Here is a 15,302-nt window from a genome sequence, read left to right as displayed (position 1 = left end):
CTATATGGGATATATATAGAATCAGAGCCCTCTATGGTGCAGTGGGTTAAACCGCTGAGCTGCTGAACTTGCTGACCGTAAGATCAGCAGTTTGAATCTGGGGAGCAGGGTGAGCTCCTGCTGAAAGCCCTAGCTTCTGCCAACCTAGCAGTTTGAAAACATGCAAATGTGAGCAGATCAATAGGTACCGTTCTGGCTGGAAGGTAACAGCGCTCCGTGGAATCATGCCAGCCACATGACCTTGGAGGTGTCTACGGACAATGCCGACTCTAATGGACATGAGCACCAACCCCCAGAGTCGGTCACGACTGGACTTAACGTCAGGAGAAACCTTCACCTTTACCTTTAGATAAGGAGTTGTTTGCAAATCGGATGTTTGTGACTTGGGGACTGCCTGTATATGCACACGCCAGTGGAAAAAACTTCTACAGGTGCTGTGTGACCAGAACTAATCCAATAGAGTCAATATCTGAATGTGCTAGAAATGGCCTTTTGTACCAAGATCACTTTGTAGGTTTCAAGACCAACTTGATTTTGGATCGGATGGTGTTTGGGTCAAACGGAGTTGGGATGCTGTGCCTTGGAGATAGGGTGTGGACTCAACCTAGTTGAGGCTATTATTTCCCTCGATGATGATGATGATGATGGTGGTGCCAACCAAGAAGGGCTTCTAAGCAGGCATTGGCCCTTTGTTTCCTCCCCAGGCTGTGCCAGACGCTGCAGGCGGAGGAGGAGTGCCTCCTGGACCAGCTCGCGATGGACTGCCACTTGGACCCCTCCCTCCGCGAACACCTCGCCATTGTCACCCGCACCTTCCAAAGCCGCCAGGCGACCGTTCAGGAGGACGCCTTGCTCTTCAACAACCACATCTTCTCCATTGAGCCAGTGGTAAGAAAGAGGCGGCAAGCTTTGGGAGACGAGTGCTGTTGATGTCATGCTTGGCTCAAGGGCCCAAAGATCCTTTTTCTATAGTAGAAATACACAAATAATTCTGTGGGTTGGCAACAGCCAAATTAAAGCTCCAAATGGTAACTAAGGTATAATCCAGATTGTGAAAGAAGATAATCCAGATTATTTGATTTGAACTGGATTATATGAGCCTACACTGCCATATGATCCAGTTCAATTCAGATAATCTCGATTTTATATGGCAGTGTATAAGGGTCTAAGGCCCTTTCTACACTACCCTATATCCTAGGATCTGATCCCAGATTATATGGCAGTGGAATTTACGAGGGTTGAATGAAAAGTAATGCCTCCACCTTCATTACTCTTCAACAGATGGCAGTCCTGGTCTGCGGCAGGTACTGGCTTGTTCAGTAGACTCTCCTCTACAGTTCCATTTGGTGGGAAGCCTTAGTATTGAATGGTTGTGTTGTTAAAGCGCAAAGTATGGAACCCTGCACAGACGGTCGGTCAATGTGACTTAAGCAACATGCAGTCATTGAATTCTTGACAGCAGAAGGTGTCACCCCAAAGGAGAAAGGCATCACCTTCATTCTTGTAATGCGAGAGGAGTTCCTGGCAAATTTCAAGTCTGTGCATTTTCATTTCAGGCGTAAGCATCCTGGTCGTGCACCGATCTTCCGATAGCCAAGCAAAGCAATAATGTGACCCATACGTTCTTGTGAAATGCCGATGATGCTTGAAATTTCTCTCTGAGTGATATAACAATCATCCTGAATCAATCTGTCAACCTTTTGCTTGTGACACTTGGTAGTTGCTGTCACAGGATGTCCAACTCTTTGTTTGTCAGGCAAGCCAGATGTTCCCACCTCAACATCTTTAAACTTACTCGCCCAACGACGCACAGGACTCACATCAACACAATTTCCATAAACAGCTGGCATTCTTGGATGAACCTCCTTTGGGGTAATACCTTCTTTGGTCAAGAATTCAATGACTGCATGTTGCTTAAATTTCATTGACTGACCGTCTGCGCAGGTTTCCATACTTCATACTTTAATAACACAACTGTTCAATGCTAATGCTTCCCGCCAAATGGAACTGTAGAGGAGAGTCTACTGAACAAACCAGTACCTGCTGAAGACCAGTACTGCCATCTGTTGAGGAGTTACGAAGGTGGAGGCATTACTTTTCATTCAACCCTCGTAGTTCAAAGCAGATAACTTGGGAGCTGGAGCCCCCAGATGGCGTAGTGGACTAAGTGACTTGAAGGTTGGGTTGCTGACCTGAAAGCTGCCAGGTTCGAATCCCACCTGGGGAGAGTGTGGATGAGCTCCCTCCATCAGCTCCAGCTCCATGCGGGGACATGAGAGAAGCCTCCCACAAGGATGGTAAAAACATCAAAACATCCGGGCGTTCCCTGGGCAACGTCCTTGCAGACGGCCAATTCTCTCACTCCAGAAGCAACTCCGGTTGCTCCTGACACAAAAACAAAAAAACAAAAAAACTTGGGAGCAGATCCTGGGATGTAAGGACAGTGTAGAAGGGGCCTAAAGGAGAGTCACTTCTGCTGAATGCAAATGGTCGAATCTTGACATTGTTTGAAAGAAGAGGAATCCATTCTTGCAATTCAAAGTTAAGAAACAAAAGTTTAAAAAAATCAGAGCATGTTTGTGGGAAATAAAAATCTGAACCGTAAAAATGATTTCTTTCCCAAACTCAGGGGAATAGAGCTGGCTATGCAACCTTGACTTTCCGAGTGCCTCTCAGATTTTACTTGATTTAATTTTGCAAAGAAAACAGGAAAAAAGCAAGGGCGGGGGAAGCCCAGGTGGCTACTAGAGGACGCAGACAGGCCTTCCTTGCGCCTGACTGCTGAGTGGCCCTGTTCCCGTTTGGCGCCTCCTGTGCCATTGGCGGCAGCCAGCGAGTCACATTGTGAACATGTGCGAGCTGACGCTTTGGAAATGGAAACCAAAAGGATGAAAGGAAGGAAGAAAGGCAGGTAGTGCTGGCCCTCTACACTGCCCTTGACAGGGCCTCTCTGATGTGCCGCATGGCTCACTGGTCATCTTCCCAAAGCCTCCTCTCAATGGTGCCGATTGTCAGGAATCTAACTTGATCCATTATCCAAAAATTACCTACATAACACGATTTTTAGTTCCTGGGTTATCAATGTCATTTCCTAATTGGTTCTAGCAGAAAAACATGGAAAAGTTTATTAAACTGCCAAAACTTTGTCTTTGCGGGAGAGACATCCTGCTATAGCACATTTTGCGATAGTTTTTCAATGAATCTCTCATCGAGTCTCAACCAATTCCACCTAGTTTGTAGCAGCCACAAAAATAACAAAGTTTCTAGAGTAGAACAACAACTTTCAAAGGAAGGACCACACAATGTGTTGTCGAAGACTTTCATGGCCGGGATCACATGGCCTCTGAGGATGCCTGCCATAGATGTGGGCGAAACATCAGAAGAGAATACTTCTGGAACATAGCCATACAGCCCGGAAAACATACAACAACCCAACGATGGACCACACAATTAAACAGGAATAACACTTTCAAACCAGGAACATAAAATATTTCAAAAATTTTTAACATAGTGTTATAAGATCACTAAGAACGTTCGTCAAGCCATTCATTTACAGAATAAAAGAGGATGCAGGTGATTGTACTGATCCTTAAGTTTCTTAAAGCAGGGTTAGATCATGATCCCATTAATGGAACAGTGAGATTGTGCAAATGATTGCCACGTGTCTGTGTCTTGGAGTTTGCATTCTGGTTTATGTGGCTGTCAAATGGGGTGCCAATGGGATAAATAGGTTCTTGACCCAAGTGGTCCTTGCTTGTTTTGCTGGTTTCCATTAAAACCATGGTCCAGGGTCTCTCCTTCTGTTGCTTTTCCCAATAGTGGAAGGTCTAAAGCTAGCAACCAAGCACAAGTTGTCAATTTATGTGTCAGGTTGTTGCCATATGTCAATGAAGATAACAGATGTGTTGTCGAAGGCTTTCATGGCACTGCAGACTAACTCAACCAGAGAAGTCAGCCATAGCAGAGCACTTGATGAACCAACCTGGACACAGTATATTATTTGAGAACACAGAAATGCTCGACCACTCCAACAACTATCATGTCAGACGACACAGAGAAGCCATTGAAATCCACAAGCATGTGGACAACTTCTACAGAAAGGAGGAAACCATGAAAATGAACCAAATCTGGCTCCTAGTATTAAAAAACTCCAAAATCAGAACAGTAAATAAGGAGCAGCACTCTGAAAACAGAAGAATTCCAGACAGGAATCAATCAGGGGCAGCTAACAGCTCTGAACAAAGGATTTCCCCAGGCCAGGATGTGAAGCTTGGAAGACTTTTTAATCATGGTGATTAATTACAACATTCACCCTGGCCTCCAACAGACAAGAGTTCTTTTCCCCACCCAGGACCTTCCACAGATATATATAAACCTTCCTTGCTTAGTTTCTTCATATACATCACAAACTCTGAGGGTGCTTGCCATAGATGTGGGCGAAACGTCAGGAGAGAATGCTTCTGGAACATGGCCATACAGCCTGGAAAACACACAACAACCCTGAAGATAACAGACCCTATTTAGGTGACATTAGAGAGCCCTTCTGCTTTCGTTAAAGGCTTTAGACCAGGGGTCCTCAAACTTTTAAAGCCGAGGGCCGGTCCACAATCCTTCAGACTGTTGAGGGGCCGAATTATCATTTGAAAAAAAAAATACAAACAAATTCTGATGCACACTGCACATGTCTTATTTGTAGTGCAAAAACAACAACAACAACAAGAACAATGGAAGAACAATACAATATTTAAAAATAAAAATAATTTTAACCAACATACATTTATCAGGATTTCAATGGGAAGTGTGCTTCTGCTTCTGGCCAATGAGATAGTCAAGTTAATTAGGGTTGTTGTTGTTGTTGTTGTTGTTGTGTGCCTTCAAGTAATTTCAGACTTTGGGCGAGCCTAAGTCTAAAATGTATTTATTTATTATTTATTTATTTACTGCATTTATTTACTACATTTGTATCACAGCCTTCTCACCCCAAAGGGGACTCAGAGTGGCTTACAAATTATATGTACACACAATATATTATATTATTAGCATAGCACAATATTAGCATTATATATTACTTTATTGAACTATACCACTATACTGTAATATTATTAGTAATATTATATGTAATATAGAATATATAATTAATATTATTATATGGTATTATTATTAGTGTTATATTGTATTACATTATAATATTATTATCAATATTATATGCATATACAATATATTATATTATAAAACTGAGAGCGGGGGCCAGATAAATGACCTCGGAGGGCCGCATCCGGCCCCCGGGCCTTAGTTTGGGGACCCCTGCTTTAGACTGTTTACAGGAGCAATTACACTTTATTTGCTTGTTTCCTCACAATGTTGCCTCCATCATTGAGCATTCAGTGTATGGTCCATGTGACTTTAACAAGAGCGGCACATTAGTGCTCCCTTTGTAGTCCTGCTGCCTTGTTGCCTAGTTCGCTCCCATCTATCCCCATATGTTGCCAATCACGCAATGCTGGCATTCTGGTCCAGGACTGCGTTCTTCAGGAGAAGGTCAAGTGGGGTCCCATTCAACAACTACAGCAGCAAGGATGCGCTCTTCCTTGAGACGCAAGCTGTGCGATGGAACAAAGTTGTGTTGCCTTCCTCCCCTGGGGCAGGGGCTTTGAATTATTCACCGGTTTCTCAGCCACCCAAACGCAAAGCATGGGCTTCGTTGGAGGGGGAATCTGTGCAATGGGGAGAAGTGTGCCACCAGTGTTCATCTCTTCCATTGGTGAAAGGGTGGCACGGTATGAGCGCAAAGTACAGTGGCCTTGGGAGAAGCTAGAAAGGAGAGGGAGGACGAGGAAGGGAAGGAGAAAGAAGCACAGAGAGATTTCTGTGAGGATGTCGCTCAGCCATAGGCAAACTTTGGCCCTCCAGGTGTTTTGGACTCCAACTCCCACAATTCCTGACAGCCTCAGGCCCTTTCTTTTTTATTCCTTTCCTTTCTGGAAAAACTTGAAAACCTGGCTATTTCAATGTGCTTTTGATTAAATTGGCACATCTCTACCTCACTTATAGCGTTGCACTGATTTATACCTTTCCTTACCAATAGCCTTATTCCTACCGTGTTTCCCCGAAAATAAGACAGTGTCTTATATTATTTTTTGCTCCCAAAGATGTGCTAGGTCTTATTTTCAGGGGATGTCTTATTTTTCCATGAAGAAGAATTCACATTTATTGTTGAACAAAAAAATGAACATTTATTATATACTGTACAGTAGTTGTCATCACAAACCAGCATAACCAAACCAGACAAACTGTGAATCTTATCAAGAACTTCTTGTTACTACCATTATTTCCATGTACAACTGTTATGTACATTTACCAATCCTACATGCTCTGGTGTTTTGTTTGGCGGGCGCCGGACATGCTTCCAAACAAAACTTTGCTAGGTCTTACATTTGGGGGAGGCCTTATATTTAGCAATTCAGCAAAACCTCTACTAGGTCTTATTTTCTGGGGATGTCTTATTTTAGGGGAAACAGGGTATTATACACAGATTTTATCTCTCACCCCAAATCTGAATATGCCCACGGCACTGGTCAGTTGTTGGATTACTGAATTATGATGCTTGATGTTTTTATATATTTTATGTATTAATTTTGGAATGTTTTGTAATTTTATGCTATGTATCACTGTTTATAGGGCTTAATCCCCATGTAAGCCGGGATATAAGAATTATATGTATATACTGTATATAATAATAATAATAATAATAATAATAATAATAATAATAATAATAATAATCTTTATTTATACCCCGCCACCATCTCCCCAATGGGGACTCGGGGCAGCTTACATGGGGCCATGCCCAGAACAATACAATATAACAAAATATAATAGAACAACAAATCATAGCACATTAAACAACACAATAAAAGAAAATATACACTACATTAAACAAGATCAAAGAACAATAAAACCAAGGGCGGGCCACATGAACACTAGATTAAAATATTGATAATAATATTATAATGGGATACAATAAATAATACAATATAATAATATAATATAATATAATATAATATATATTAAATGTAATATTACTAATAATAATATTACCATATAATGATATAGTACAATATAGTAATTTAATTCTCATATTGTGCTATGCTAATAATACAGTAGAGTCTCACTTATCCAAGCTAAACGGGCTGGCAGAAGCTTGGATAAGCGAATATCTTGGATAGTAAGGAGCTATTAAGGAAAAGCCTATTAAACATCAAAATAGGTTATGATTTTACAAATTAAGCACCAAAACATCATGTTATACAACAAATTTGACAGAAAAAGTAGTTCATTACACATTAAAGTTATGTTGTAATTACTGTATTTACGAATTTAGCACCAAAATATCATGCTGTATTGAAAACATTGACTACAAAAATGGCTTGGATTATTCAGAGGCTTGGATAAGCGAGGCTTGGATAAGTGAGACTCTACTGTATATTATATGTTCATTTGATTTGTGAGCTGCTCTGAGTCCCTTTTGGGGTGAGAACAGCAGGATATAAATGTAGTAAATAAATAAATAAATAAATAAAGTTATTATTATTATTATTATTATTATTATTATTATTATTATTATTATTATTATTTCTGCTTAAGTGGCCAATGGTATAGGATGATAAAAACAATGACAAATAGGCAGAGAGAGAGCTTTTATCTCAGATCTGTGACTATATTGAACTCTAATGTGGCATCATATGGTTGTGCAATAGCAATTAGAATGTGGAAGGATGTGTGCTTTGTTTTGTAATTTGTACATATATGGTATGTATTGGGCATGACATTTAATTTCATTCTACGATATACAATGACAATAAAATTATTCTATTCTCTTTCTCTGCCAACCTACCTACTTACATATCCATTTTCTTCTCTGTCTTCTTCTATCATCTATTTATTGATCCACCTCTCCATCCATCCATCTGTTTACCAATACATTTCTCTCTATCTATCCACCTATGTCTCTCTATTTCTCTCTCTCATTCACCAATACATTTCTCTTTATCTCTCTATCTCTTCACCTGTGTCTTTGTCATCTACCTATTTATCCACCTGGGTCTTCTCTTCATCTCTAGGAGGGGGATGTTTGGCCCAACTCCACGGCCGAAATCATTGTGATCTTCAGGCCTCAAGAAGCCGGGATTTATCACCACACAGTGTACTGTGACATCTCAGGTATAACTCTCTGTTCGCATATACTAACTTCCTGACAAAACATTCATAGCATGGTTAATGATGATGGTATTGTTTTAAATGTTTTAAAATGTTTTAATGTATTTTATAATGTTACTAGCTGTGCCCGGCCATGCGTTGCTGTGGCAAAGTGGTGGTGGTATTGGTTAAACATTGTGTAATTTTTATTTGATGTTATTTGTATTTTTTAATTAATTTTATTGTAAGTTATCTTTTTATTTATTATATTTTATTATTTTCTTGTATAATTTTTAGTTATTTTTGTTATTAATTTTTTAGTGTTTTTAATTATTTTTTAGTGTTTTTTATTATTTTTTATTGGGTTGCTAGGAGACCAAGTTGGAGGAGCTTAGCCTTCTAACTAGCAGCAATTGGATAAAAGCAATTATTCCTCTCTCTCCAATTAGGACTTTATTTTTCTTTTCTTTTTGTTGTATCAACCTAGAGCCGTGGATGATGGGTTGTGTCGTCAAATTTCGAGGTTGGGGGGCCTGTAGTTTTGTTGTTTTGTGGGTCGCCGTGATGCCATCACTCTTTTATATATATAGATTTAATATATTTATGTTAATTGTTCATTGTTTTAAGGCACTGAATAGTTGCCTATGTGTAAAACCGCCTTGAGTCCCCTCCGAGGTTGTGAAAGGCAGGGTAGAAATGTCGAAAATAATTAAATAAATAATACATACATTCACAATTGCTTCAAACAGACAAGGGTTCTTTCTCCCACCCTGGACATTCCACAGATATATATACACCCCATTTGCCTCATTCCCACAGACCTCTGATCAAACTTCTGAGAATGCCTGCCACAGATGCAGGCAAAACGTCAGAAGAGAATGCTCCGGAACATGGTCATACAGCCCAGAAAACTCATACCAACCCAGTGATTCTGGTCATGAACGCTTTCGACAACACAATGTTGTTATTGTTGTTGTTATGTTTATTTATGCTCAGCTTTTTCTCTCCACAAGGAGACTCAAAACATTAAAAACAGACTGACAAACGTAGAGTTCCTGAGATTATAACTTTCATGTTCTAACCTTCCCTTGGTCCCTCTTGGCATCTGTCCTCCTCAACGTGGGCTTTGCTCCCTAAAGGCCGAGAGACTCGGCTGCCGCTGCGCATCAAAGGCGAGGCCATGGGTCCCAAGCTGCAGTTCAATATCGACCAGCTGGACATTGGGAAGATCTTTGTTGGATCGTCCCACAGTTATGAGGTGAGCCCCATTCCCATCACCAAGCTCTTCCCCTATCTCTCCGGGCCGTTGGTTCCTCTGAAGCTTGTCTCAAAGTCCGCCTTCAGTCTTTGCCATCTTCCAACTCAATGCCACCTTCTCTGGGCCAAGACAAAAAGCAGTTGAAAATAGTAGAAGACACTATGAAAAGTCCTTGTGTTGAGGCAGAGTGCTGAAATATCTCTAGTCCAGTGTTTTTCAACCTGGGGGTCGGGACCCTGCTGAGGTCGCAAGGAGATGTCAGAAGGGTCATCACATATTTCTGATAGTCTTAGGAACCCCTTTGGCAGAAAAAGCTGAAGATCTTTCCTCCTGCTCTTTTCTTCCTTTTTGGAAACAGACAGCGAATCCTCCCAAATTTGTGCCAAATTTGATCCAGATCCATCATTGTATGGCAGGGGTCCCCAAACTAAGGCCCGGGGGCCGGATGCAGCCCATTGAAGCCATTTATCCGGCCCCCATGGCACAAGGGCAGAAGGGGGTTGAGCTAAATGATCCAAGGGGTCTCTTCTTCTCCTACAACCCTTTTTATTATTATTATTATTATTATTATTATTATTATTATTAACATTGAGGCTGGGTGGCCATCTGTCAGGGATGCTTTGCTTGTGCTTTTGGTGCACAGAGGCAGAAGGGGGTTGGACTAAGGGTCTCTTTCAACCCGCTTTTTTATTATAAGTATGACACAGCAAACAAGATAGATCTGCTGGATTTTGTTTCACAAAATCACAAGTCGAACACTTCCCAAGTGTCTAGGACTGTGTGATGTATTTTTGGATGATGCATGCAGATCCCAATAGGGTGGCCTGCAGTTGGCAGATCGTAATTTTGTCAATGTCTATTGTTTCCAAATGCCGGCTGAGATCTTTTGGCACAGCACATTTATTATTATTATTATTATTGTTATTGTTATTGTTATTATTATTAACATTGAGTCTGGGTGGCCATCTGTCTGGGATGCTTTGCTTGTGCTTTCAGTGCACAAAGGCAGAAGGGGATTGGACTCAATGGCCCAAAGGGTCTCTTCCAACCCTCTTTATTATTATTACTATTATTATGACACAGCAAACAAGATAGATATGCTGGATTTCATATCACAAAATCACAAGTCGAACACTTCCCAAGTGTCTAGGACTGTGTGATGTATTTTTGGATGATGCGCGCAGATCCCAGCAGGGTGGCCTTTTGCAGTTGGCAGATCGTAATTTTGTCAATGCCTATTGTTTCCAAATGCCGGCTGAGATCTTTTGGCACGGCACCCAATGTGCCCATCACCACCGGGACCACCTGCACTGGTTTCTGCCAGAGTCTTTGAAGTTCAATCTTGAGGTCCTGTTAGCGGCTTAGTTTTTCCTGTTGTTTTTCGTCAATGCGACTGTCACCTGGGATATTATTATTATTATTATTATTATTATTATTATTATTATTATTATTATTATTATTGCTCAGTGGCCAACTATAGTCCGGCCCGCCAACAGTCCGAAGGATCGTGAACTGGCCCTCTGTTTAAAAAGTTTGGGAACCCCTGTTGTATGGGTTCACAGTGCTCTCCAGATGTAAGTGAACTACATCTCCCCAAAATCACTGTCAATTCCTCCCAAATCCCTCCAGTATTTTCCTTGGTCTGGGGGTTCTGTGTGGGAAGTTTGGCCCAATTCTATTGTTGGTGGGGTTCAGAATGCTCTGAAGGTGAACTATAAGTCTCAGCAACTACAACTCCCAAATGTCAAGGTCTCGCTTGCAGGTGGTCCTCTCCAATGAAGGCTCAATTGATGCCCTCTTCAATCTCACCTTGCCGGCCACGGTCCTGGGCTCCTGCTTTGCCTTCCGACCGAGTGAAGGCATCATTGAGCCCGGGAGCCACCAGGCCATCCACGCCAACTTCAGCTCCACCGTCCTGGGGCACTTCTGTGAAGAGTTCAAGTTCAACGTCAACGGCTGTCCCCAGCCTGTGAGTTTGGTGATCCGGTAAGTCGGAAAAGCTACCGATATTGGCTTCCTGCATATCGATGCTGTCCTTTGCTTTCAAAAGCTTGCATTTTTGAAAGGTAACTATTTCTACAGAGTTAGGCAGGGACATAGCTCTCCTTACAAAGCACTTTCTGCCTTCTGCTAAACTTGAATGACTGTTTTATTGGATTTTAACTGTAATTTTAAAATGCTTTTTATATTTAATTCTGTTTTAATGTTTGCATATTTGTATATTTTAAATTGTATGCTAATGCTTATATGCTAAGCCGCTTTGAGTCTCCTTTGAGAGAGATAAAGCGGGGCATAATAATAATAATAATAATAATAATAATAATAATAATAATAATAATAATAACAACAACAATAACAACAACAACAACAACGAAGGAATGCCGCTCAGAAGAGTGGGATTGTGTAGGTGGATGGTGGAGGGTTCTTTGGAACAACTTGCAAGGAGTCTCTCATACACTGAATCTATTTATTATCATTATTATTATTATTATTATTATTATTTATAAATTATTATTATTATTATTACATTATGTAACACCATTTGAAAAAATTCTGTTCCTGGTTTGAAAGTGTTATTTCCTGTTTAATTAATTTGAAAGGAGTTGTTTTACTCCAGAAACTTTGTTTTTGTGGCTGCCCTTTTTAACCTTTCAATGTGCCATTTTTAAACCTGTTGGGTGGACTACAAAAACAAAGTTTTTGCCAGTTTAGTAAACTTTTTTCCATGTTTTTATGATAGAACCAATTAGGAAATGACATTTATAATCCAGGAACAAATATTGTGTTATATGCCGTTGTTGTTGTTGTTGTTGTTGCTGTTGCTGTTATAATAATAATTGTTTCTTGCCTGCCTCTCCTGGTCGCTCAAGGCGGGTCACAATCCAGCTAAAAACGCATCATCATAAACACATACAGTATATCCAAACACGTTTCTATGAAATGAGTATATTAAAATCCACATAACAAATATTAAAATAGAATAAATCCAATATGGGAGTTGAAAATTTATTGTTAAAATTGCCCGTGGCACTCTCCTGCTTCTTGTCCCAGCCTGTCTAGGGCTGATGGATGTTACAGTCCAACACCTGGAGGGCCGCCATAGGCCTGTCTCAAGGGTTTTGTTGAACTTTCCCCCCTACTTTCCTCTGTTCAGAAGGCAGTGCTGGTTCTTAACTTGTCTCCTAAACAAACACACTCTTTTTCTTTCTCCCAGAGGCTGCGTCATTGGACCCACGTTTCACTTCGACGTCCCATCCCTCAGTTTTGGAGATGTCTCCTTTGGTACGTCTGCCCTGTTTGGGAATGTTCTTATGACTGTATAAACCATGAAATGGGCTTTCCACTAAAGGGATAAGAGTGGCTTGCAGTGTGGGGGAATTGTCAGGGCTAGTGATGGGGAAGAAGATGACGGGCTGCTGCTTCACCCAGCATCTGTGTCAGGGGCAAGCAGAGAGCAGCACCTGATCAGCCTGAGACTGAGGGATCTCCCCCTGAAGAGCAGGACCAGGAGCCTCAGAGAAGGAAGGATGCACAGTTAGGGCAGGATCAGGAGCCCTAGGAAGCAGAGCAGAAGCCTTCCAACTATTAAGACTGCAATTAAGGACTGATGCTATCATTCAGCAGAGGAGATCGAATGGGTTCAATCAGAGGAGGGCCAACAGGGGAAAGTGGCATAAATAGCTGGAGGCTGGAGTTGGTAGTTGCTGGGAGCAACGTTGTGGAATTGTTACAGCTGGATCTCATTGGTGAACTCTTGGATGAAACTTTGACTTTGGTGTCTAGACTACATTTCTAAACTACGACTTGAATTGGTGAGATTGCTTGGCTTTGGAAAGAACTCTGGACTCTTTGTATACTTTGCCCTTGTTGGACTGCTTGCTGTGTGTGATTCTGGACTGCTTTTTTGACTACGAGTGGCTGAATTAAGAGAGATTCTGTGTCAGGTCCTTAACAAGAATTTTACCTGGGTGAGGTGGCCCTTTGGAGCCTTTCCTGTCACCATCCCCAATGAATGGCCTCCTTCCACCTCCATTTTAGGCTTCCCTAGTTCCCTGTCCTGCTGCCTCAGCAACACCTCCTTGGTGCCCTTGACCTTCAACCTCCGGGTCCCAGGAGATGGCAATGGATTGCCCAGTGTCACCAGCCAAGACCAGGCCACTGACATTTTCCGGCCGTCGTGGAGGAGGAAGGCAGGGTTGGGAGGGCTAAAGCCAAAGGAGTTTTCCATCTCGCCCAGCTACGGGACCATCCGCCCTCAAGGAGCCATGGACATCCAGGTAGGGCCTTGAAGGCCACTCTTTTCTTCCTTGCAAATGCCAGGAATTGGCATTTCTGCCAGACTTGATTTCCACCAGACGACCCCCAAGTTTGCTAGTACTTTCTTTTTCTGGAATGGAGCCTTTTTTAACCACACATGCAATAGCATTTAGTGAAATGACCCAGAGGTAGATAATCTGGGCTACAAAGTCAATGGGACCTGTGTCTACAGAAGGAGTACAAGCAGTCCCCAAGTTATGAACAAGAGAGGTTCTGTAGGTTTGTTCTTAAATTGAATCTGTATGTAAGTCAGAACAGGGACATTTAAAAATTATAACCAAATATATATGTAAACTTTGGATAGCATAGGGAAGGGTTAATACACCTGTGTGGCTTCCTTTGCTATCTGCGCCCCTGTTTAGAAGGTTTCACCTCACTTTCTGTGCTCCAGAGAATGCGTTCTGAGACCCCCTTTTCCTGTCACCAGACTCTCTGCTTCTCCTTCCCATGGCAGGTGACCTTGTGCTCCAACACGGTGAAGAGCTACGAAACGGCACTGATGGTGGACGTCAAGGGCAGCGGGGAAGACGTCCTGGCACTCCCAATCACGGCAAAGTAAAATGGCTTTTTTTAAACCTCTTATCTTGTCCCAAAGCAAGGACCTCACCTCTGGCTTCCTGTTCTGTGTCTCAGATGATGTGTCTCAGATGCATTTCTGCCCTACTTGCCTCTTGTCATCTGACTCTGCCCATGGGATCATGTAGAGGGGCTTCTATGATCTCTTCAGGATCAGCTACCTCAGGAAGCCATTATTACTATTATTATTATTATTATTATTATTATTTATTTATTAATTACTATTGTTAATGCTACCACCCATGTTGACTCAAGTCTTAATGCACCATCGAATCTAATGCGCACCACAATTTCCAAAATCCTGAAACCAAAAAAAGGAGAGTATTTGCTGGTGATTATATAATGTCCAGCGGCAAAAAGGGCACGCTTTTTAATTTGCCCATTAGAATTGCTGCCCGCCTAGAATTCCTTCTTTAAAAACAAAAGTGTTAGAACACCATAGCTTTCAGCAACAGAAAGGAAAATCTTGGGGTGCGTTTATGCTGTAGGATGAATCCATTTTAACTGCCCCAGGCTCAATGCCATGCACTCCTGGGGCCTGTAGTTTCACAAGGCCTTGAACCTTCTCTGTCGAAGAATGCTGATGTCCCACCAAACTACAAATCCCAGCATTATATAGCATTGAGCTATGGCAATTAAATTAAAGATGCCGTCCCTCAAATAGAAGTTCCGGGGACAGCTCCCCTTTGTCTTGGGATCAGTACTAAGATGACCATATGACACAAATCTCACCCTAAATTTGGAGAGGTCATTTAGCCCCCAAAGGTGAGCATTACATTCAAGCAAATAGGATATTATTATTATTATTATTATTATTATTATTATTATTATTATTATTATTATTATTATTATTTTATTGTATGACACAGCAAACAAGAAAGACATGCTGGATTTCATATCACAAAATCAGAAGTCGAACACTTCCTAAGCGTTTAGGACTGTGTGTATTATGATTATG

General features: G+C 41.4%; 1 protein-coding gene across 2 annotated transcripts in view; it reads left to right on the top strand.

Annotated features, from left to right (window-relative positions):
- The window catches only part of hydin (HYDIN axonemal central pair apparatus protein), a 160,276-nt gene that overhangs the window by 20,825 nt on the left and 124,149 nt on the right, over nt 1-15,302 (top strand). For both annotated transcript variants that reach the window (XM_062961682.1, XM_062961683.1), the window contains exons 9-15: nt 705-888; nt 8,118-8,217; nt 9,333-9,451; nt 11,214-11,437; nt 12,666-12,733; nt 13,490-13,728; nt 14,223-14,323. In XM_062961682.1, coding sequence (XP_062817752.1) covers nt 705-888; nt 8,118-8,217; nt 9,333-9,451; nt 11,214-11,437; nt 12,666-12,733; nt 13,490-13,728; nt 14,223-14,323 — 1,035 coding nt within the window. The remainder of the gene's footprint in view (nt 1-704; nt 889-8,117; nt 8,218-9,332; nt 9,452-11,213; nt 11,438-12,665; nt 12,734-13,489; nt 13,729-14,222; nt 14,324-15,302) is intronic.

This window comes from Anolis carolinensis, unplaced genomic scaffold (assembly GCF_035594765.1).
Source record: "Anolis carolinensis isolate JA03-04 unplaced genomic scaffold, rAnoCar3.1.pri scaffold_9, whole genome shotgun sequence".
NCBI lineage: Eukaryota > Metazoa > Chordata > Lepidosauria > Squamata > Dactyloidae > Anolis > Anolis carolinensis.
Note: the sequence above shows the minus strand (reverse complement) of the source record. Positions and strands in the feature narration are given on the sequence as shown.